We start from the raw sequence: 23956 nt of genomic DNA, 5'->3' as shown, positions 1-23956 counted from the left end.
ATTCTGAACAGGGTGTTATAGATGATGAGATGGATGAAGAATAAGATTAATGATATCAAAATGTTGAAAAATACATTGAGGTATGTATTTATATGTTTTCAGTTGGTTTGTTCTCTTTTGTTCACATTAAATTTTATTTTTCTTAGTTTTTATGGTTGAATGCTACTGCATTTCTTTCAAATATATTATAGTAGATAGATTGGGTAATGGAGAATTAGGAGTGATGTCAGGGCGGGTACATGCCATACGAGCTTCCACCTTCACGTGGTTTGCCTTATTAAGTAGATAATATATTATTCTTGAAATGAAGAGAAGTTCATTTACGTTTATACCATAATTTTCAATTTTCACTTTAATGGTCTGTTAAGTAGATGTACTAGCATTTGCACCTTATGTTGCAAAGGAAACGCCGTAAGGCATAGAGTGGTGAAGAATAGCATAGAGTGGGGAAGAATAAGGACATGTATAGAGTGGGGAAGAATAGCATAGAGTGGGGAAGAATAGGGACATGTGAATGGACATTGTTGAAAGCAATGGTGGATGATAGTGAGTTACAATTGCAATAGTTAGTTATGTGTATTCTGAAAATGGATATTTTGTAAATAATGATAGTTTGTGAAAAAATAGCAACATGTACATGGACATTGTTGAAAAAAAGGGTGGATGATAATGAGTTAGAGTTGAAAGTAATAGTTATGTGTATTTTGAATATGGGTATTTTGTAAATAATATTAGTGTGTGGAGAAATAGCAACATGTGAATGGACATTGTTGAAAGCTAGGGTGGATGAATAATGAGTTATACTTGAAATGATTAGTTATGTGTATTCGAATATGGCTATTTGGTAAATAATAGTAATGTCATGTAGAGGTTATCCATTATCCATGTAGTTGTTTTTTTTATGTGAACATGTTTTTGTACCTCTTCCGAGATGTAATTTTTCCATATGCTACCTATTTAAGGTGTTATTAGAAAATACTATTATATTGTAATGGAAGAGGTGAAAGAAACGATACGACATTGTAACTTGTTGAAGACATTGTAACTTGTTGAATAGTTCAGTATACTAACATAGTAAAGTCTGATATACTATAGTATATACCATATTGCATTTCCAACAGATAGGAGGCATTTGATTGAAATAAAATTTAAATACTAAAATCTGAAGCATTCCTAGGAGACAAAATAGTTCAAAAATAGCCCACATTTTGATTGAAATAAATAGTAGAGTATACACATTTATAAGAAGCATAACATTCCAATATTGGCATTATATTTCAGTCACTTTTGAATTTAACCAAATATACGTGGATTACATTCATCTATCGTGAATGTATCTGAACATTGGTAAGTAATATCTTCAAACAACGTATGAATGTAATCTGAACATTGGTAAGTAATACCTTCAAACAGAGTATGAATGTAAATTGAACATTGCTGAGTAATACCTTCAAACAGGGTATGAATGTTATCTGAACATTGGTAAGTAATACCTTCAAACATTTTATAAATTGAAATATGATATATCAATGCACCACTCACTATAAGATGTATTGTTGATTCAGAATATTTTTTCATAATTATTTAATTTATAGTATTTCCACTCCCATACTAACGTTTCTTGCAAATTTGGAAGGAAATTTACTGTTCTAAACCCTCATATCCACATTCCCAATGTTCTTGTATTCTAGATACTTGTGCAATGTGAAGAAACTTTGATGTTATAAACAATCATATCCACCTTCCCAATGTTCTGGCATTCTAGATGCTTGTGCAATGTAGTTATTATTTTATAACAACAATATTTCAAAGTACCATTTGGCACTACCAAGAGTGTCTAAGAGTACAAAAATAAAAAGGCCATCACATTCCCCTTGCAAGAATGTCTAAAGAGTACAAAAATTATAAAGCTATCGCAGCCCATACAGTGCACAAAATATGCAAACGTATGACAAATTTGGATGAATATATTACTGTAAGTGCTAGTATGTGGTTGGGCACATCATCATTTAGAAAGAAGAAACAAACGACACAACAAAAAGAGTCAGCATCTATTTACTTCCTAAGGTTGACGTTGAACAAATTAGATGTGTAGCCATATCATTGAAATAGGATTTAAGATTGGAACTCATAATTTTAAGCCAAGTTCCCCAATTTGAAATAAGCAGCCACCTTCAACATGCACATAAATTCTATGGTGGGCTGGGAAAAATTACAAGAAAAATGTGTATGTATTAAGAATAATTGATGATATAGCCGTGGGTTGTTCTCAATGGTGATAGTCAGCAACATTTCATTGTATTATTCCGATATAAGGGGAGGCCACACTTGCTGCCGTGTTAATAAAAAATTTGCTGGTATAATGACCTTACTTAAAATGACAATAACCACTCTTACACTAGTAGCACATCAAATCATATCTAAACACCAGTGCACAAGAAGTTTATTATATCAAAGTAAATGTAATCCACATGTCTAATTCAACTCCATTACCAGTGGTTCATTCTATCAATTTGTGATGCTTATATGACATATATTGTCTAAAATGATGCAAGCATAAAAGTTCAATGCAGCACTGCAAGTCTCCTGCTCTGGTTGAACTCATTTTGTCAATTTGTGATTCTTATATAACATGTAGTCTTTAAGGAAGCAACCAAGAAAACTTTAGTACAGTCCCGTAAGCCTCCTTCTTTAGTTGACATTCCATTCATTTACATTCCAAGGAAAATTGTAAAGTTATAACTAAAATTGTAAGTTGGTTTGGATGGCCTAAGACCCGACATATCAAATCAACAAAGGTAATTACTAAAATTTAGGTTATAAAGTCCCAAAGGCGTTGGAATTGATCCATTATGAAAATTATTGATCTTAGTGAAACCGCATATTTATGATACAAAGAAAGTGTAGATACAATATGATCTTTGGATGATAAGCCTTCACCTAAAGGCTAAAGGGTCAACACATCCTTAGCCTCAGATATCTCTAAATAGAATGGAAACAATAAGCTTTAGAACATGACATTCACTAAACTCATACCTTGAAACCAATTTCAAAGTATTCTCAGTTATTAACTTGCATATCTACAAGCATACAGTGTAACAGGGTAAGTATAAACAGGGCAGGCCATAGTAGAAAAGGTCTAAAGCTGTTGCAGCTTCTCTTGGTTACAGAGCCTCTCTTCACTTCGTCTATTGTATGATAAGTGCATCTAGAAAATCTAAAAAATTGATCAATTGGAAGTCGAATAGTTCTTATGGCACATCCTGGCACCCCAAGATGATGCTTGACCCGCATTTCTAACATTAGCTCTCTGCTTTAAATTGTAGAGCTGGTCTTTCCATCTTGATCTCCATTCTTCTTTTGCAAGTTCCTTCCAGAGGACAAGTAAAATAGTCAAAACAAAATAGCAAGCATTGTATGTGTCAGCCACACATTTACCATGCTAAAGCAACCCCTGGTTAGCACATTATACAAGTCATGGATCACAACACAATACCAAACGACACCCACGTCATGACATGCATAAAAAAGAGGTGAATGAAGTTTTTCAGTCATTGTTTATAATACAAACCTAACATAAGATAGTTCCAGATTTTGAGATCCAAAGATACACAAATTCAACATCAAACTAAGCCTCACCAAACAAATATTTCAAATGCAATCCAGCATACCATTACATTTCCTCGAAGAGCTATTTAATCCTAATCCACATCTGAAACCATTAACAACTCACAACCAGTGCAACATAAATCTCTGCCAAATCATGGAAATACATGTAAACAAAGAAAACTACTATGCTAGGCATACTAAGCAACCTGGAGTGCTTTGATCTTTGTTCACCTTAAAACTGTTAGCAGTTTGACAAAGTGTATTCAAAACAATAGAATGAAGATGTTTGGACAATACAAATTGTGTCTATTTCCATACAGATCAAACTCTATGAAATTGACACAAGCAGTCACAAATGCTTTGCTAAACAGAATGCAGTATTCACCAATTAAAAACCAATGTAGCTTAAGACAAAGCTACATCATCTTAGATGCATAACTTACGATTCTCACATCCTCATCTTCTTTTATTTTTGGCTATGCTAAGCCTAGCCCTAGGCTAGCCCATTTATTGGATGGAAGAAGACTGATCCACCCACAATGGGATGCTTATCACCAAGATACAAGTGCGGGACTTGGCCGAGCCTGGATGTCCCTTTGGAAGTTTAATTCCCCCAAAGTGGCCTCCATCCTCAAGCGCTCCCCATGAGGTTTGAACTTGTGACTTGGTGGGAACTAAATCCCATGCAAACTAACCGATCTACACCTCATGGGTTCTCACATCACCATCTTGAATGCATAACCTATGATTCTCATAAATAATTAGAGAACTTAAGTTTCATAACATCATTGAGAGAGGGTAAAAGACCCCTTATCCATTCCACATAAATAATAAAATAGAGCGTTCATCCATTCCATACAGAAAATAACAGTCTATTGAAAGGTGGGAAAAGAACTTGCATCTACTTTATTTCAAATCCCAACAGTAATCAATCCATCAAGACCCATTTTGGTTCAAATAGGTGAACCATTTCCAAACTTGCATCATAATAGAAGGAACTGTTGATTTGGGGTAGCATCGGATGTGCTCCAGCCATGAAAATTGGTGGAGAGGTTTAAACACATGAGATCTCCAAGACCGAGAATTGGTTTGGGGAAATTCCACCCTGTTAAAAAGATTTTAAAATAATTAATATTTTTAATGGAGTTCCTAAGTCTAAACTTAGGAAAATTAAAATATTAATGGGTATTAATATAAATTTCATGAGAATGTTCTAAAAGACATGGATCAAGCCCAATCTAATCTTAACAGTTGATTAGAGATTTTTGACCATTGAAAACTCGACATAAAAAGTATAAGAGGAGGCATGAGGGTCAGTTGGAGATATACCAAGATTTATTAGTTAGTTTGATTTTCAGGAGCAGGGTTTGCTGAGAAAATTCGAACAAGTAATCTGAGTTGCAGTGAGGGGCAATGAGTGCATAGCAGAGAGGCAGAGATAGTGCCAAAGGACCAGGACAAAAGCAAAGGAGGCTACGCAGAGCCAGCAGGAGCCACGCAGAGGGCCAGAGTGACTGCACAGAGGCTCGCAGGGCCTGCGTGGATGACGCAGAGGGCCAGAGAGCCAGCGCAGAGCAGCAGAAGGCTGACGTAGGGGGCTTCTGAGTGACGCAGAGGCCAGGAGGGCTGAATCAGAGCTTCTGAGAAGCATCAAAGAGATTTTCGTGGAGCAGACTTGCTGAATATTTGCTCCCGAATAGAGGTATGGTTTCCAGATTGATTTCTATGTTGAGTGAGCCAGTTTGGCACCCTAGTTGTACTCAAGAAGCGCTGCTTAGTAATAAAACCCTCAGAACTGCTGCACCAGTTTTCCCAAGTTGGGTTTTTCCGGGGAAGATTGTCCAAAAATAATGGTGTCACTTGTGTGTTTGTCTATTCTCTCTGTTGATGATTTTTAGATGGTTGAGACTGCATTTGTGTTTATTTTCAGTATTTATATGGTTAAATAACTTGTTAAAAATTTAAACAAGTAGGTGAAATAAACCAGATAGTGCAGGAAGAATTTCTAACAGGTTAGACTTAGAAATTTCAACAGAGACTTTTTCAGGCCCTTGTGCACAAAAACACATTGTTCAAAGTATTTTTTTATGAACGAAAATTCAGGTTGCAACAACATATGAGCTAATTTTAAACAACTGGCCTCCCAGATTTTCGTAGACCTGTCATTTTGATCGCTGTTACAATGAGATCTTATCTAACACGAGAATACATCAATTGAACAATAAGGTCACCAATGCTACAATTAGCCCTTCATGCAAGAGTTAAAGCATCGACCAAAGATCTCATGATCTGGGCAGAGAGACGGAAAGGTTATTCATTTAGTGCTTGTTGCATGAAGAAGAGCATTTGATGTGTGGGACCAATACTCTATCACAAGCCTTCCAAATAACGATCCTTCCCTTTCCATCAGCTTCAATGGATGATCACACTCCACCATCTCAATTGCATGAATTCAAATCAAAAGCATTCAAATTAGGTAGAAATGAATAGACTCACTTTCACTACTGTCCATTTCCTCAACTGCAACAAATTCAGTTGAAACCAATCCATGCATATAGCACAGAGATAAGATACAATTACAGGGCCTTACCATCACTGATGGCAACCACCATGTCACTGTCCATAACAGTCGGTATCCTGTGTGCAACGGTAATTACAGTGCAATCTGCAAATTCCTTTCTAATTATTGTCTGGAGAATGGCATCTGTAGCATTGTCTATTGATGTTGTTGCTTCGTCTAGAACAAGGATTCGACTTTTCCTTAGCAATGCACGTCTGAAACAAAATAATTGTCTTTGTCCTACACTCCAATTCTCTCCATCGTCCCCCTGTTGTTGGGAAAAGTATCCAATTCGGAATGCCCCTATCCCACTCTAAGAGGTGATAGTGCCTTAGCAACAAACAAGGAAAACTATCTAAGTATTCTTCTTTATGACATGTAAATAGAGAAAGAAGGATGTCACTAACCAGTGTCTTTCGCTAGTTTGTCGATCCAATCACTCTCTCTTTTGTTCGCTTCCCGCTGCCTGCTCTTTCACTGGTCCAGCTTCACCCAGTTCCTGCAAGATCACAAGAGAGGAAGACTACACAAAAGACATAGGTTCACATTCATAACTAGTTTAGGATCAGATATAAACTAAATATGCAAATACAATAAAACATCATTGAAATACAAGCATATAAGAGAAACTCAAATAGCTTTATTGATATGATAACAAGGTTCAAGAGGAGATACAACCAAGTGAGTCCCGACCCAGCATCTACCTCCCATCAAAGGAATCCCTTCCTCTCCTCCAACAAAGCATAAATCACCCAATGTACTAATCTCAATCTCAAACCAACAGCAATTCTCTACAAATTACAAAATTCCAACCTCTAACCTCTGGATCTCTGGGATGAGAGATCTATATATAGATATAAGCAGAGAGGATGAGTCAGCTTATGTTTTGACTTGTGGCTTCTCTCTGTCAGTTCTTGCTTCCACTTGGAGGTTGAGAGCATCTTACTCATCACTAGTCAATTTCATTGAGGCAAGTGTCATTGGAGAAGATTCTGGAAGCTTCCATGGTCTTTCCACCTCGTTGAATGAGCTTGCCATTTGTCATTTCCCGCTCAGCGCACCCTGGTAGTGCTTCCACCTGCGTTGCAATGCACCTAGCCAGTGTAGCCTCTGCATTTCAGCGCAGGAAGCTAGTGGAGCCTCTGAATTGATCCTGATTTGACTAGTTTTGGGCAGTTTCTGGTGGAGAACTTCTCGGAGGAGCTGTCTTTTGTTTACCTTTTTCCTTTAGGGGTAGGAAAAACTCTTTTAGGGACTTTGGATCCCTTGGATTATGGAAATTTCATGCTCAATGCTGTAAGGCACAAAAATTTCTATAACAGTTGCCCCCTAAAGTATGAGGTCGTTTATCGAGTGAAATGCTTTATTAGGAGGATCCGAAGTTCTTCCAATGCTGGGAGGAGACCTGTAATAAGATACAATACAATACATTATTTTTCATACTGCTTTCATGATCTAGCTGAGGCAGGCATTCCCATGCTCAGCTTTATAAATTCATTTTTCTGTACATAGAACAGACAATCGTCTGATGGTAGACTGATGATTTTGATGAAATCATCATCCTTTTGGTAGGATGATTATCTGTGCTGTAATGCTGTACATGTCAATGTCTTTATTTTCCCTGAATATATATCGCAGCCCGGATGGATGAAACTAGATCCGGGGTCTTCAATCTCGTCTGATCTTCACTCTGAGTACAAGTCGATCCATGTGAGAAATGTTCTGAAGTCGAACATGGAAAGACATCACTTGATTACCAATCAATGATGTAAATGGTTAACAAGCGCGAGAGGAATCACCGATAATGATAATGACCCTCAAGGTACTGCAGTACAATTCGCGTGGTGTGAATAAAGGACTTGGCGTCGAACACCATGCAAAATCTTTTGGTCGAAGGTCATTGATGTATACCTGTCGCCGGAAGTGAGAAACTTGCCATTGAGGCATGCAAGCTTCAAAGTACTGAAGGGGGTGTTCCTAGATCAACTTCTTGGATAATGAGCTGATGTCGACAAGAAGCGATCCGTCAAAGGAGGGCCTTAATGTATCCCACATCAGTGACACGGAACGGAGCAAATGATTTTGATGGAGGTGAAAACGATCTGATGATATATGGTTCAGGGTGGCGGTCATGAAAGGATGAAGGATAATGTATGGTAGTGGATGGGACACGGTTGACTTCTCTGGATGACTTCTCTTGAACATATTGGCGACACTTGTGTGATGGATCGGTAGCATTTACCCTAAAGGTGGATGGTATGGCGAGACCATGGCAATGTGATCGGTGAATGAAACAACCCAACCCAACTCAGGCACAGAGTGGAAGTGTCATGTTCAAGAGCGACTTGCTACCAATAAAAGTTCTTTGAGTTTCTTCCCAATTTTCCCCGGTCATTTCTGACCAGTACCTCTTTATTTTTGTCAAGCTTGAGGACGATAACATATGCTTGTTCTATAATTTGCCCTTCGGGCAAACCCATCACTATGTTTTAACGAGCCTAGCGATAGTGAAACTCGTTCTCGTCTAAAGACAAGTTTGTCGCTATTAATGCTTTTAACGAGTCTAACGACAAAGATAACTCGGTCCTTTTCAATTTTAGAGAGTCTAAAAAGGTACGTAAAGATAACTCCAAAGTTCCTTTTTTGTCATCTAATCCCTTAAGTCCGAAAAAGTATAAAACAATACAGAAGGGATGAGTTTTCGATAGTTTTAACGAGCCGAACAAAACAAGCGCTCGATCTTTTTGTGCAATAATCCCTCAGGTCCAAAAGGATTAAAATCTAGAGGAGGGATAGCACTTCCGGTCGCTTTAACGAGCTGGAAGGCCAAAAATCGGCAATCTTTTCATGTTTTACGAGTCACGTGAAAAGATCTTAAAGAAGACTCGTCTTTTGAGGAACGAGTGATAAAACGGGTAGCAGCTGATTCCAGGTAAGGGTTGGAATTTTCCAATCACGGCAGTGTCACAAGGATGGCTAGTGAAATCACTCTTCGCAGTTGTTCCTCAAAATGGGTAAACAATCAAATGGAGGTGAATGATTGGCCAATGGAAAAGTGGAGGTGACGGTGCAAACACGACCAAGGCTTTAATGGCCGATAATGTTACATTCACGGTGGTTATTTACCGGAAGGTAGTTCATTTTTTAACAAGCTTAAACGCGGATTGAAACACTTGCTCGATCTTATGTTTATTTTTTAACGAGCATGAACTATGTGCTAAAACTGCTCGATGATAAGTTTGCATGCCCCCAGCATAATAACGCAAATCGAGGTGCATGCCCCCCAAGCTTCATTGCATTCAACTCGATGCTTGGAATGAAGGCTTACCTTTGAGATTTGGAAAGGGGGTTTGTTTCATATTTTAATGAGGTTGATACAGTAAAAGAACTATCCTCATGACTCCTTGTTTCATTTTTTAACGAGGTTGACACGAGATAAGAACTGTCCTCGGAGTCCAAATCTATTAGATATAGAAGGTTTCATATTCCACTGTGGCCACTTCTGCCATATTACTCGGAGGCGGTAGGGCAAAAGTACCCATTAAGGCAGGGTCTTTTAGGAGACCTACTCCGATATTTTGGAGCGCACGATTGCTTCCATGGATCATTGGACTGCTTCCCGTAACTTGTGGACTGTTGGGGAGAAATGTTTGTTGGTCGATGATTGCAATTCCTCCTTGGAAGGGAAATGCAATCTTCCTGAAGTAGGTCGACACAACTGCGGCCATAGCGTATATCCAGGGTCTTCCCAATAGGATGTTGTAATCAAGGTTTCCGTTGATTACTTCAACATCAATTTCTACTGTTTTCCCTCCTAGTTCAACTTTCAAGTTACTTAGGATACCATATGGGGTATATGTCCTTCCGTCGAATGCTTTTAATGTCATTGAAGATTGTGACAAGGTTGGAGATCCTAAAGTTTTCCAGCAACTCATCGACATAATACATGTAGATGCCCCCTCATCAATAATTGTCCGATGAACAGTTTTGTTGAGGGCTTTCACTTGAATAAGAAAAGCTAGTTGAGCTGGTAACTGAGGATCGTATCATTTGTGGTCAATGGATACAAGATTGGAATCCTTAGGATCAACCCCACCAATGGCTGATAACAAAGCCTGCCTTTGGGATGGACAATTTTGTAGTACTTCAAGAGTCGACATAGCGGATGGCGATTGGGCCAAATCTTCCACTATGTTATTATGCTGCGCTGCTCTGGCACGAGGATTAAATGTCGACTTGTGTACTACTCCCTTTGGCAGTTTTATTGTTAATTCAGGAATGATGGGTGGTACAACTTCTGTTGAAGTTGTTGTCGAACTACTTGGTTGATCTTTACCTTTGTCGTTCGACAGCTGCTGATTCCCGTAATCTTTATTCCTTGTCGAAATCAAAGCATCATTTTGTTGCTTGGAAATCGACAACATTAGCACTTGCGACGGGGAAGCACTTCCACTATCAACCAGATTTGTGCCTGGATTTGGAAACGGGTCAGTTAACACAGCTGAGGTTTGTGAACTCTTAAAGAATATTTTAAGCTCAACTTTGTATGGATATTCTCTCGTCCAATGATTCTCATCACATATCTGACATGGATATTTTTGTTTCCTATTTCCAAGAGGGTTTGAAGAAGTTTTTTCAGGAGATGACTCACCCTGTTTCTTCTTCTTCCCTTTGCTTTGCTTCTTCTTGCTTCCTGGTTGTTTGGTTTCTTTGCCGTTATCTGCTGATACGAAATTTACTTCCGAAGCAAGAATTTCATCTTTTGCATTTTGATCTGAAACCTTACGGGCTTTCTTGGACGAAGCCTTTGTCGATTTTGCGTTTGTCGTGCCAATCATGCCATAGCCGGCATGAGAGTCATTATTTGATTTAGGAGGAGGAGGAATTGAGAATTCCGGTCTAGGGGCGTCAGGTATTTTGTCATAGAGCGTGCCAGACCGAGTATAGACCAAGTCTAGATATTGTGCCTGAGCGATAACTTGCTCTTCCGTTACGACTCCTCCCTTTGTCACATCTTCCGTTATGGCAGGAAGTAACGACTTGATAAACCATTCAGCTAATAGCTGATTGGGAACGTACGTTTTTACCATCCTACGACGACGTCGCCACTCATGTATATGATCAGATATGTGAGTGGCCGTTGTCTGTTTAAAGTTGGTTAAGATTTCCGTTCCCGTTTCATACCTTATCAGTAATTGAAAATGGGTTAAGAAAGTCGTGGCTAAGGTGCTGAAATTGTCGAACGAAGCTCTAGGCAATTCAATATACCATTTTGCCGCCGGACCCGTTAACGTCCTCTGAAAAAGGCGAAGCCTTATCGAATCATCGTTTAGGGTGTTTGATGAACACCATAGATGAAATGTCATCACGTGATTCGATGGGTCTTCACCTAGATTTCCATCAAATTTAGGAATGTCTGATGGAAGTTTGTGAGGAATCGCTGGCCACCAAGGGGTGTAAGCAATTGGATCATTTGTTAATCGGTGTAAATTGGGTAACTCTAAAGTTGCCACGAATGGTAACTGTTGATTCAGGTTAGGTGAAGCATACCCAGGATACGATGGAATTGCCTGAGCAGTTGGCCTTTGCATACCAGCATAATGTAGTTGATGCTGGTATGACTGATACGATCGGTGGACATGACCACCGTAAAGTGGTTGATTTTGACCGTTTTGAATGTACGGTTGTCCACTATTCACAAAGATCTGCTACTCAGAACCTTGGTACACTTGTTGGAATTGTGGTTGTTGGTATTACACCAGCCATGGTTGTGAAGCCATGCTCTGTTGTGCTATACTAACTGTTGGACCAAGATGTGGGGTAATTGTACCCGTTTGGACCTGTGTCGCCCCACCAGTTGGTGATTGTGGTTGAGTCACAGGGCCAAGGGGCTGTTGCATTACAACCTGAGAAATCTGAGGTTGACATACAACAGGCATCATTTGAACTTGTGACACTGTTACAATAGCTGGTGTTGTCGGGATGTTCGACATAGGTACACATTGTTGCATAGAATACACAACTCTTGGTTGTTGGGGTAGTATAGGTACCCAACCACTTGTCGTAACTCCAGTATAACCTGAATACTGTTGAGAACTCCCGTATGGATATCTTCCCGGAGGGGGTAATGAAAGGGCATACTGCCCCCCATACGGTGGTAATCCGGAACTCAAGGGGATTGTTTGCCCTTGGGGATTGGATGGCCCAAATTGATCTCCAAATGGATCAATTTTTCGAGTCTCAACATAAGAGTTGCCGAATATTATTCCGGAGGAACAAATAGGAACGGACCACACTGTCGAAATTGTCCCTGGATGGACTCCTTCTAGCGGTTGTGAGCTAGTCGGGACAGATGGTACGCCGGCAAACATTGTCGGAGTGACGACAGGGAGTTCTGCTATCGCTGTGTCATTCGACACAGTCCTAGATGTTGACGGTTGTTCAGACATTTTGAGTCTATCCAATAGATTGCCTAGCAATTCTACAGGAACTTCCACTGGTGGTAGACTAACTTCTGATATCGAAGGAAATAGAGTGACCCCGACTCCAAAATGTGTTGGAGTACTCGCTTGCGGATCTTCTACAATTTCCTCTATCGCAATCAAACCAGATGGAAGGGGAAGACCGTGAGGTCCGTAAAATATTTCTGGTGCCGAAGAAGGGGTTGAATCAACAACGACAAATGTTTGAGGAGCAAGACTTTCCGAACCAGTTGCAGATGGAACTGGTTCAGTAACGCAAGTATTTGCTCTCAGACTAGGATCAGTATCACTGTCCCTCTGTGGCTGTTGAACTTCTTCTACAGAGGCAGGGTTTCCTGAAATGTTTGGAGTAACCGGAATCTCGGATGTTGTTGGAACACTTGTTCTAACTTTGATAGGAGATTTCGAACTGGTTAAACGAGTTCACTTTGTTCGTACTGTTTTCGATTCCGGAGACAAAGATGGTTGACTCATAAGCCTCCGCGAATGACGGGGTTTCAATTGACTTTCTTCCATGATTGCGGATTACTCGATCAACCAAAATACAAAAGGGGAAAGTGTGTTTCTGAATTGAATGAATTTTTAGACACTTTAGACACAACTTGCTTTTTCAATTTTAAAGAGTCGAGAAAAAGCTAAAGATGACTCTAGTCTCCTTCGATGTTTTAACGAGCCCGAAGTGACAAATGCTCGGATGGACTTTTTCCGTTATAGAGTCTGAAAAAGGCCAAAAGGAACTGCTCTGGAGTTCTAGGTAGAGGGTGTGCCAAACTTTTCGCAAAACCGCAGAATACTTTTTAGGGTACGGGCGGTCAATCTTCTTGAATGCTGTGTTCAGTGCATTGCGATCAGTAGGGCGACCGACACGGCTTCCTATGGATAAAGGTTTTATTCCTATAGGGGTCTCCCAATATATACGCGACGGTACGTGGGAGCACAATCCGTACTGGCGTTTATCGTCTCTCAGGAGGAATCACCCAACCATCTGTGAGGCGACCAGTGACCAGGTTTTACGACGCCGGAACACGTCTCTAGCCTAGACCTCTATGTTGTGCGTTATGTTACAAAGCGTTGTTAAGTTCATTCAATTTATTTTAGGTTGATCTTTCTTAGAAGTTTGCCTTTTTGGATCACCACGAGATGTATGATACAATTCCTAAATGCATTCTAAAGATGATAAGCAAGCTTTTATATCTTTTCAACAATGAAAATCCTAGCTACAAGGGGAAAAGAAAGACACCATCTTTTCTCAAAGAGCATAGAGCACACAGTAATGCACTTTTCCCTAAATCAACATACAAACTGTAAAAATGCAAATGCACATATGCATGTATTTGTTTTCACTTTCTTAATATTGATGCCTAAAAAGAAAGCTGTTGTACAAATTTGAATTCTATTTCAAGTGAAAAACATGAACAAGTTCCTTTTTCAAAATCAAAAAGATGATTACGAAACTTTATGATTTACTTGTTTCGACACTTGAAATGCATAAATTCAAACCAAAATACAAAAGTAAAAGCGTAATCAACTGTGAACAACAAACAAACTCACTCCTAAGATCAAAACAACATTTACGACAGGTCTAGATCTAAGGGCGACAGTATGATTAGTTTACTTTTGTAATGGGAAATTGCAAATGATGTAACAAATACACAAAGAACAAATACAGTTTCTTTGTACAACTGAGGTGGAATTGAGGCAGAGAAAAGGGGTTTCAGATAGGTACACTGACTGATAACAAGCTGCAAAAAACAGAGATGAAACTGAGCAAAAGGAAGCAGGGAACCACAGTTGCACAAGGTAAAGACTAATCAGTGCACCCTCAACACAGAGAAACTGAATTTCAGCGCAGGTAGCCTTCACGGGACCTGCATTGAAATGCAGAACCTCTTCACAGAGTCTGCGCTGAAGTAGAAACGAGAGTTGTTTCTGGGTTCTAGGTTACGGTTTGCAGTTTAATCTACAGTTTTTGACTGGATAAAAGCTATCAATTAGGTACAATTAGAAGGATGATTTATAGGAGGACTAAGATCTATCACAAAGGGCTATTAGAGCACTTGTGGATCAGCTGTTCAGATCATAAACAAGCCCAGCGAATGGACCAGAGTAGCTGATCTCGACTTTGCATTTGTAAATGGCAAATGCAGTTCGATTCGGCACTCTTGAGTTTATGAAATGAATAGCAATAGAAACACAAATAAACTAACAAGATACTATCCCCAGCGGAGTCGCCAATTTGTTGTTGGGAAAAGTATCCAATTCGGAATGCCCCTATCCCACTCTAAGAGGTGATAGTGTCTTAGCAACAAACAAGGAAAATTATCTGAATATTCTTCTTTATGAGATGTAAATAGAGAAAGAAGGATGTCACTAACCGGTGTCTTCTGCTAGTTTGTCGATCCAATCACTCTCTCTTTTGTTCGCTTCCCGCTGCCTACTCTTTCACTGGTCCAGCTTCACCTAGTTCCTGCAAGATCACAAGAGAGGAAGACTACACAAAAGACATAGGTTCACATTCATAACTAGTTTAGGATCAGATATAAACTAAATATGCAAATACAATAAAACATCATTGAAATACAATCATATAAGAGAAACTCAAATAGCTTTATTGATATGATAACAAGGTTCAAGAGGAGATACAACCAAGTGAGTCCCGACCCAGCATAGGAATCCCTTCCTCTCCTCCAACAAAGCATAAATCACCCAATGTACTAATCTCAATCTCAAACCAACAGCAATTCTCTACAAAGTACAAAATTCCAGCCTCTAACCTCTGGATCTCTGGGATGAGAGATCTATATATAGATATAAGCAGAGAGGATGAGTTAGCTTATGTTTTGACTTGTGGCTTCTCTCTGTCAGTTCTTGCTTCCACTTGGAGGTTGAGAGCCTCTTACTCATCACTAGTAGAATTCATTGAGGCAAGTGTCATTGGAGAAGATTCTGGAAGCTTCCATGGTCTTTCCACCTCGTTGAATGAGCTTGCCATTTGTCATTTCCTGCTCAGCGCACCCTGGTAGTGCTTCCACCTGCGTTGCAATGCACCTAGCCACTGTAGCCTGTGCATTTCAGTGCAGACAGCTAGTGGAGCCTCTGAATTGATCCTGATTTGACTAGTTTTGGGCAGTTTCTGGTGGAGAACTTCTGGGAGGAGCTGTCTTTTGTTTACCTTGTTCCTTTAGGGGTAGGAACAACTCTTTTAGGGACTTTGGATCCCTTGGATTATGGACATTTCATGCTCAATGCTGTAAGGCACAAAAATGTCTATAACACCCCCACTGCATTTTATTGATCTTTTAGTGCCACAAAAAACTTGCAAATCTAACAGCCAAATTCTTGGCCTCATGTCAAAGAATTTCATGACATTTAAAAATATATATTTAATACAAAATTTACTGGGTGCATCTAGGCCATCCACCTTCCCTCTTACAATGTCTCCAAGTTGACACTTGTTCGGAACCTTAATAAAGAAATAAAATAAATTCAAAGCATTATTTACTATTGTCATTCCACATATGATAAATTCAATGAGATGTTATGTTGAATAGAATTTACATACTTCCCAAATTGTCAAATCTGAGTGCTCAGATAATGGATCCAAGTTGAAGTGAACAGTTCCTCGAAAAAGAGTTGGTTCTTGAGGAATAATCCTAAGGCGCGACTGCAAATCATGAAGCCCAATAGAGGTAGTATCCAAACCATCTATAAGGATTCTACCCCCTGCAGGTTCCACTAATCGAAAAATAGCACTAATGAGAGTGGTCTTCCCACTTCCTGTTCGCCCAACAATGCCAATCTTTTGCCCTCCCTCAAATGTACATGTAATGCCCCGTAAAACAAGGGGGTTGTTGGCTCTATATCTAATCTGCACACATATCAAAATATATTCGACTGCAAACATCATAAACCATTCAAATTTTAGTTAAAAAAATAAATGTTAACACATTCATCTTGTTGGAATGCACAACTCAGGTACCTTCAAGTCTTGCAATTCCACCTTCCCATGCGAGGGCCAACTATCTGGTGGTCTGCAATCTTCTATAACAGCTGGTGCCTCACTAGGAATGTGCATGTACTGTTTGATGCATTCTACAGAAACAATGTAGTTTGCAAGTGTACATTGGATGTGAATACTGGAAACCAATGACATGTTCAATGACAGACCATATGATAGTGCCATCCCAACAAAACCTGCACCAGTTCAAATGTTAGGCATCATCATCGTATACATAAAAGCATCCAGTAACAGCAGATATCTCCCACAGACGACCCTTAGTTTCATCGTTCATACCAGGATTGAAGCTGCCCTTTGGGAGTAGAACCATAGCAAGAGCAGAGGAGCAAAGAACAGTTGCACTTAACATCTCTAGACGCTGAATCAACCATTCATTTGCCGAGAAACTGTAGAAAAAAGGGGTTCGAATTTTTATCAATAAGGTCTAAGTTCTTCTTTAAGAACTGATCCTCAACCTTGAAAGCCCTAATGGTCATTGTTCCTGCTATGGACTCGCCAAAATGATTTGCAATAGGTGATTTCGTTGTACCATTCAGTCTCATCAGTTCTTTAGCAGAGGCAAAATAGTATTTCTGATTAAATTGAACAAACAAAAAATCAATTATAGCTTCTCTCACAATATTCATAGTGAAGTACAGAGTCTTCTCAAGAAACTTGCATGAAGTGGCATTTTACCTGGAGTTGAAAGGTCAAATAAATCATTGGAATGGCTACAAACAAAACTTGCCATGTTACAACAGCCACAACTCCAAGACTGCTATAAGCATTCATGGTAGACGACATGGCAAAGACAAAAGAGAAAGGAATGTCTACATCGAGAATGCTGAAATCTGAAGAAACCTGAAAAAGGAGGTGGGTAAGATAAACGTCAGTAGTTTACTACCCTGATGTACATCAAATTTCACTTTTTGTTTTAAGGAGCGAAAAGAAAAGAAGGAAGCCCATGGTGATTACAAAAAATACTTACTCTGCTCAGAACTCTTCCCAATGGAGTTGCATCAAAAAATTCCATTGGTGCTCGAAATAAAGAACTCAGAAGCTCAGAAAAGGACTTTGATGCCTCAAGCCCCAAAATAACACAAAGCAATGACCGAAGGAATAAGAACAATATAGATGTGAACCCAATGGATGAGTACACTGTTATTAAACTTAATACACTGACTTGAAGACTTTGCACCTTTACATCCATCCAAATATTTCTTGAAATCTGCCCAATCAGAAATATAATATGACCAAGACGAGCACAAGAACAATATAAGAAACCTTTATTCTGTTTCAAATAGTCAATATATGGCTTCAAACCAGTGTCCCCAACTTCCTTCTCTTCCCTTTTATCTAGTTGATCCCCCTTGGGAGCTCTATTTGAAATCAGTCGTTCTTTCTGTGATTTGCTCCTTTCAATCTCTCTCTCGTCATTAATCGGTTCATCTTTTGTGGATGGCATTGTGGCCGCTGATTCATTGGAACCAACAATATTCCTGTGTGCATTCACAAGCTCCCTAAATACCTCACTCGAGACCAACAGTTCCTGATATTTCCCAGTTTGATGTTTCTCCCCATCTACCATCAACTACAAAAGAGAGAAACTTTAGTGTAGAAATTCAAAGAAAAATTTCCAAAACTATGAGCATTAGATATGTTAAAATTACAGGAGTTATAATTATGTGCAATCTATTAAAAAACTTCGTCAAAATGTTGTATACAAGTAAAAAAACAACTTCCACATGGCTAGGACAACAGTTTACTAACCAGAATAGCATCAAATGCCGGGAGAAAATAAACTTGGTGTGTTACAAGGATTACTGTCTTGTTTGACAGTGCTCCCATTATGTATTCCTACACATCAAAATCCGTGATTAATAAGATCTGCGGAAGCTAAAGAAAATGAAAATCATTGCTATATAAAGGTGCAACAAGCAAATTAGTTACAGCTACATAATAACTTTAAAAACCTTTATATTAGAAGGAAATCGACATATTAACCTTAAGCGGGCTAGTAGCTGTATGAGCATCAACAGCACTGAAAGGATCATCCAAAAAATTATATTAGAATCTTGATATAGGGCATGGGCAAGCTGTATCCGCTGTTTCTGGCCACTGCTGAGATTGACACCTCTTTCTCCTATTTCAGTCTGATCACCGAAGGGAAGATTCTGGAGGTCTTTATCCAGTGAAGACTTGAGGATAACTTCCTGATATTTCTGCTCATCCATGGGTGGCCCAAATAATATGTTGTTTCGTACTGTTCCAGTTTGAATCCATGCAGTCTGAGAAACATATGCGAGGGTGCCACAGACTTGCAACTGCAGAGGCAGGGTTGAGAACAATAAGAAAGAGAATCAATCAATTTAAATGGTTGACAATGTTAAGGTAAGGAGGTAAATAATTCATACTCACACTGCCCCTTAACTTTGGTACTTCTCCAAGTATTGCAGCTAAAAGAGTTGATTTTCCAGATCCAACTTCTCCACAAATTGCCAATTTTTGGCCATGTTTAACCTCCATATTTATGTTTCTCAATGCGGGCTTTGATGAACTGGAATCCCAACTTAGTGTTGCAGAACTGATAAGAAGAGAGTGGTCAGAGTTCTGAAGAAATACACGCTCAACCACCCGATCCTGTAATTCAGCAGCCTCAAGAAATTTGATGATACGACTTAATGAGACCTTTGCTTGAATGATAACAGCAATTGCATCAGGCATTAGTCTAATTGGTTCTTGAACGAGGCGCAAAGTGGCTATGAACGTGAAAACGTTGCTTGGAGTAAGAGGAATTTTAAGAAAATAGCAGGTTATAAAAGTTGCAGTCGAAACCAAAACGGGAGATGACCAAAACAACAACGAATTATAGGCTTTCTGAAACTGAACCGCAGATAGCCATTTGAACTCTACCTTGTGCAGCTTCTCAATACTTTCTTTGAAGCGTTCCTCCCATGCATGCAATTTCAGTACTTTCATATGCACCAGAGCTTCTGTGGTAGCCCTTAACCGCTGATCCTGGGCTGACATGAGTTCAGTTTGAAACTTATGCTGTAACTTTGCCAATGGAGAGTTAAAAAGCATGGTAATGATGATAACTGCCAAGGCTGAAAGTGTGGCCCATCCAATTGCATGGAAGAGGATGCCTAAAGCAAATATAAGCTGGAGTACTGTTGTCCAAGTCTGATGAAACCAGAAAGGAAATTCGCCAATACGATAAGCATCTACTGCCATATAATTCATGATTTCTCCGGCTATGTACCTGTTTAGCTTCATTGGACAGCTTTAGTTGTTTCTGATAAATTGCTGCAACGAGTGAGGAGCACATTTGCAGACCAATCCGTCTAGTGCCAAAATACCATTGCCTTTGAGATATGGACTCTATGGTCTTGGCAATAAAGAGTGTTCCTACCAAAACAAATCCTTCATATTTGAATGACTGTCTACCTTCTGAAAATCCAATAAAAGCGTTCAAAACAAGTGGTCCAGAAGATAGAGTAAGTATTTTGAGAAAAGCATAGAACCTAGTCCTTGCCAGATTTTTCCAGTGACAGCAAACCAAAGCCCAAAAAACTGATGGAGTGCCAAATGGGTTTTTCTGTTTTTGCCTCAACGGTACTTCTGTAAATGTTGTATAATTATTCTTTACTTGATCATCTCCACACACACAAGGCAAACCATCTTCTTCTAGAGGCTTCTTCTTTTCTTTGGACAAAAGAGAATTCAACCACCAAAATGTTATCCTGCTGAAGAATCCTGCCTTGGCAAAAGGAGTTACAATGGAATTTAACTTCAATGTTATCTGATCTTCCTCAGAAAACCTCTGGCTGGAGTTGAGATACCCATGATTTCGGTAATCCCTGCCTAGAAAGGGTTCTGACAGAAGATCATCCTCTGAACTCTTCAAATCCTTTTTCGCAGCACAAATGAGCATCAAGCAACATGCTGGCCATGAAACAAGGGAGAGAATAGTGCCATAGGGAAGCTCTCTGTCATTGATGAAATTCAGTCCAGCTGAAACACAATCCACTGTTCCGAGCAAAAATGACACGATCCACCAAACACGCACAAATGTCGTTAAAGACCACGTTAGCCCACTCGTTACTGTTAATTCGAGTGTAAACCATGCCAATCCTTGCACTAAAAGTACAAGCCATTCGTGCAAGGGAGTTAAATCAAACCCATTTCCAAATTTCTCTTGTAAAAGCCAAATCCCCAATCCCAAATTAATCGCACCCAAAATAATATTTATCACTGCAACACATGTGCGAAATGGCTTTCGAGGTTTCACATTTCTCAGTATGCTCGTCCGCCTTACCCACTTGATGAGAACGATGGACCAGAATGTCAGCAAGAAGACTAAATGTATGAATGTGATCAGAGCATGTTTTCTGCATGAGGTCAAATGGAACATGTGTAGTAATTCAGAGTAGAGAGATAGGGATAAACTGCAGTTCTCTTCACAGTGTTGAGCAGGGGACAATGCATTTGGTGTGCCACAAAAGTTGTTCCAGAGCTCTGGGTTGATAAATAAATTGTAGAAGTTCTTGACAAATTTCATCTACCACAACAATCTTATAAACATATGAATATCATATTATATATATGCCATACGACCAGGGCCATGCTACCCATTTTGTTGCAAAATCCGTGATTTCAAACAATAGAAACAGGATAACTCAGACTGAAAATAAAAAAATATAATCAGAGTAATGAGATTACCTGTAAATATTGCCATCCTTGTTCTGTAAACCACATCCGAATGAATGTTTTTGATATTTTGATTTAGAGCTGGGTCACTGACATTCTCAATGTGGATTGGGGAGTCTGCACTGTCTGAAAACAAGTTATTGATGGTTTTGTCCTATCATATTCTCCTCTCAGAAGCTTTTAAAAGTAGTACACCATTAAACTACATAAATTGTTAAGCTCTTTCCTATGCCCAATGCATGAACCTCCTACTTCTGCAGTCTCCCGAATGCTCCCTGAGTTTCCTAATCGACTACTCAAGGCAATAAGGGAAAAACTCAATCAGCCAAGAGAACTGAACTTTCCCCAATCAGACAGAAACCATACTCTGTCACAGAGTACTTTCCCCAATCAGACTAGAAACCATACTCTGTTACAGATTATTCAAGTCAGGTCACATCAGGCCTGTCCAAGCTCTATACTGATACATTTAATGGAGGCAAAGACGCCAAAGTATACTGATCCAAAACAGTGTAACGAACCTTGGCTACTCTTAAATAGAAATTATGTTCCCAGTAAACATCTTGGACAACACAACCTTCTGAATCTATGTGACATGGGTGCCCCGTCCACCCTAAAATAAAAAACAGAACACCCTTGTATGCAAATAAAGCAAAACTATCCCAACCTGACCATCTGCAGTTCTTTCAACAAGTTGAGATTAAACTCAAAACCCAAATCTGTAAACTATCAAGAAAAAACTGCACCCTGTCAATACAGTGTCATGAAGCCCGGCTAGGCATAAACAGAAATTCCATTCACAATAACAAGACAACCTTATAAACCCAATGGGTGCCACAGAGAAGAAGACCCATGTATCACAAATCAAGCAAAACTATAACAACTTTCCCCTGTGACAGTCTGCAATTCTATCAACAACTTGGGGATGAATCCAAAACCCAAATCTGTAAATATCAATGGAAGCAATCACATAAGACACTGAAATAAAGTGACCTGCATGAATAACAAGCATTAACAAACAATTTTACTGAATCAAATGCGTTTACTCTGCGCTACCAGTCTAAAACCAATAGCAGATCAGCTTCTGATCTATTAGCAGTTTGACGAAGTGTATTCAAAACAAATACACTCTGAAGCTCCGCGCGACGCCACTGTCATCAGGTCCAGGGATCGATTCTTGCCCTCATGCAGCCTCCTCTGCAGGTCTCGTCATCATTTTTACACCGTCCTCTGCATGAACCCTTCGTTGCAGGTCCCCGCCCTCCTCTGGAGCGACTCCGCCTGCGCCCTCCTCAACACCCCTGCCCTACTCTGCATCAAACGCAGATATCCGTGCGCAGGATGGGTTCGATAACGTGGTTAGGGTAAACGGTTCGATAACTAATAGCATTACGTTTTTTAAGGTGTTTTTTAATGTTTTAAAACATTTTTTATTAAATTAGACGGCTGATTTTTGTTCAATCGTCTAACAAAAGATCTAACGGCTACGATTAAGACAGAAAGGCATTTGGGGGAGTTCATTTCAGAGGGAAACGCCTTACGGCGTAACTAGAAAAGTTGGATGAGTGGTGAACTAAGTGACACGGCAGTTGGGTAGACATGCGAAGTAAGGTCATCGCATGACTTCCCATGAATTGAGTTCCCACCAGGGTATATCATAATGATTTTTAGAAAATTTATTAAATTAATGTTTAGGTATTAAAAGTGGGGTTATAATTGGTTGATTTTGCAACATGGACGTACTAAAAAATGATAATATTTTCTTTCACTGATGAGATAATGATTTGTGTTGACTTATTTTCATAGTAGGGTGAATTCCTGTGTCCTAGATGCACCTGCATGAAGGCAGAGCACTTGGGAAACCCTTAGGGTGTCACGATCTAGGCACGCCAGGATGTCTGCCCAGTAGCGACACTCGTGCGACAAGCTAGTGGGTCGACCAGACTTGGAAAGGGGTGCGTGCATAAAAGAAGTAATATCAACCCATGATTGGCTATGAACAAATTTCCCACCAAGGGGTCTTATAATGATTTTTAGAAAATTTACTAAAGTAATGTTTGGGTGTTAAAAGTTGTTTTATAATTGATTGATTATGCAACATGGTACTATCACATTACGATATTTTTTTGTTGATGATGAGAGAACGAAGGCAGAGCACTCGGACGCCCATGGGGGCATCTCATGCTAGGCACACTAGGATGTCATGAGCTGGGAACGTTAGGGAGCCTGACGCCCATGGGGGCATCATGTGTTGGGCACGCCGTAGCATCGTGTGCTAGGCACGCCAGGGCACCCGCACAAAATAAGTAATGTCAACCCATGACTTCCAATGAATAGAGTTCCCACAAGGGGGTTTCATAATGATTTTTAGAAAATTAAGTAAATTAATGTTTAGGTGATAAAGCGGTTTATAATTGATTATTGATCATGCATCATGGAAATAAAAAATGATAATAGCTTTTTTTCATTAATGAGCTAATGATTTTTGTTCACTGATTTACACAACAGGGTGAATGCTCACACCTTGGGCACTCTTGCACGAAGGCAGGGTTCCCGGTCACCCATGGGGGTGTCACAATCTTGGCACGCCAAGGGGCC

At 39.5% G+C, this 23956-nt stretch overlaps 1 protein-coding gene across 1 annotated transcript in view; it reads right to left on the bottom strand.

Annotated features, from left to right (window-relative positions):
* Positions 1-5773: 5773 nt before the first annotated feature.
* Positions 5774-23956, bottom strand: part of LOC149172338 (ABC transporter C family member 10-like) — a 103443-nt gene continuing 85260 nt past the window's right edge. Inside the window, 14 exon segments of the mRNA XM_089426281.1 lie at positions 5774-6046; positions 6195-6437; positions 15968-16114; positions 16214-16519; positions 16631-16845; positions 16946-17072; positions 17074-17241; positions 17345-17509; positions 17637-18239; positions 18419-18505; positions 18653-18711; positions 18714-18972; positions 19067-19904; positions 19906-21209. Of these exon segments, the coding sequence (XP_089282407.1) occupies positions 5924-6046; positions 6195-6437; positions 15968-16114; positions 16214-16519; positions 16631-16845; positions 16946-17072; positions 17074-17241; positions 17345-17509; positions 17637-18239; positions 18419-18505; positions 18653-18711; positions 18714-18972; positions 19067-19904; positions 19906-21209 (4644 nt within the window). The 3' untranslated portion in view covers positions 5774-5923.

Source organism: Pinus tabuliformis, chromosome 4_2 (genome assembly GCF_031772625.1).
Source record: "Pinus tabuliformis cultivar Carrire ecotype Pingquan chromosome 4_2, CPIR1, whole genome shotgun sequence".
NCBI lineage: Eukaryota > Viridiplantae > Streptophyta > Pinopsida > Pinales > Pinaceae > Pinus > Pinus tabuliformis.
This window is presented reverse-complemented; position numbering and strand designations above follow the sequence as displayed.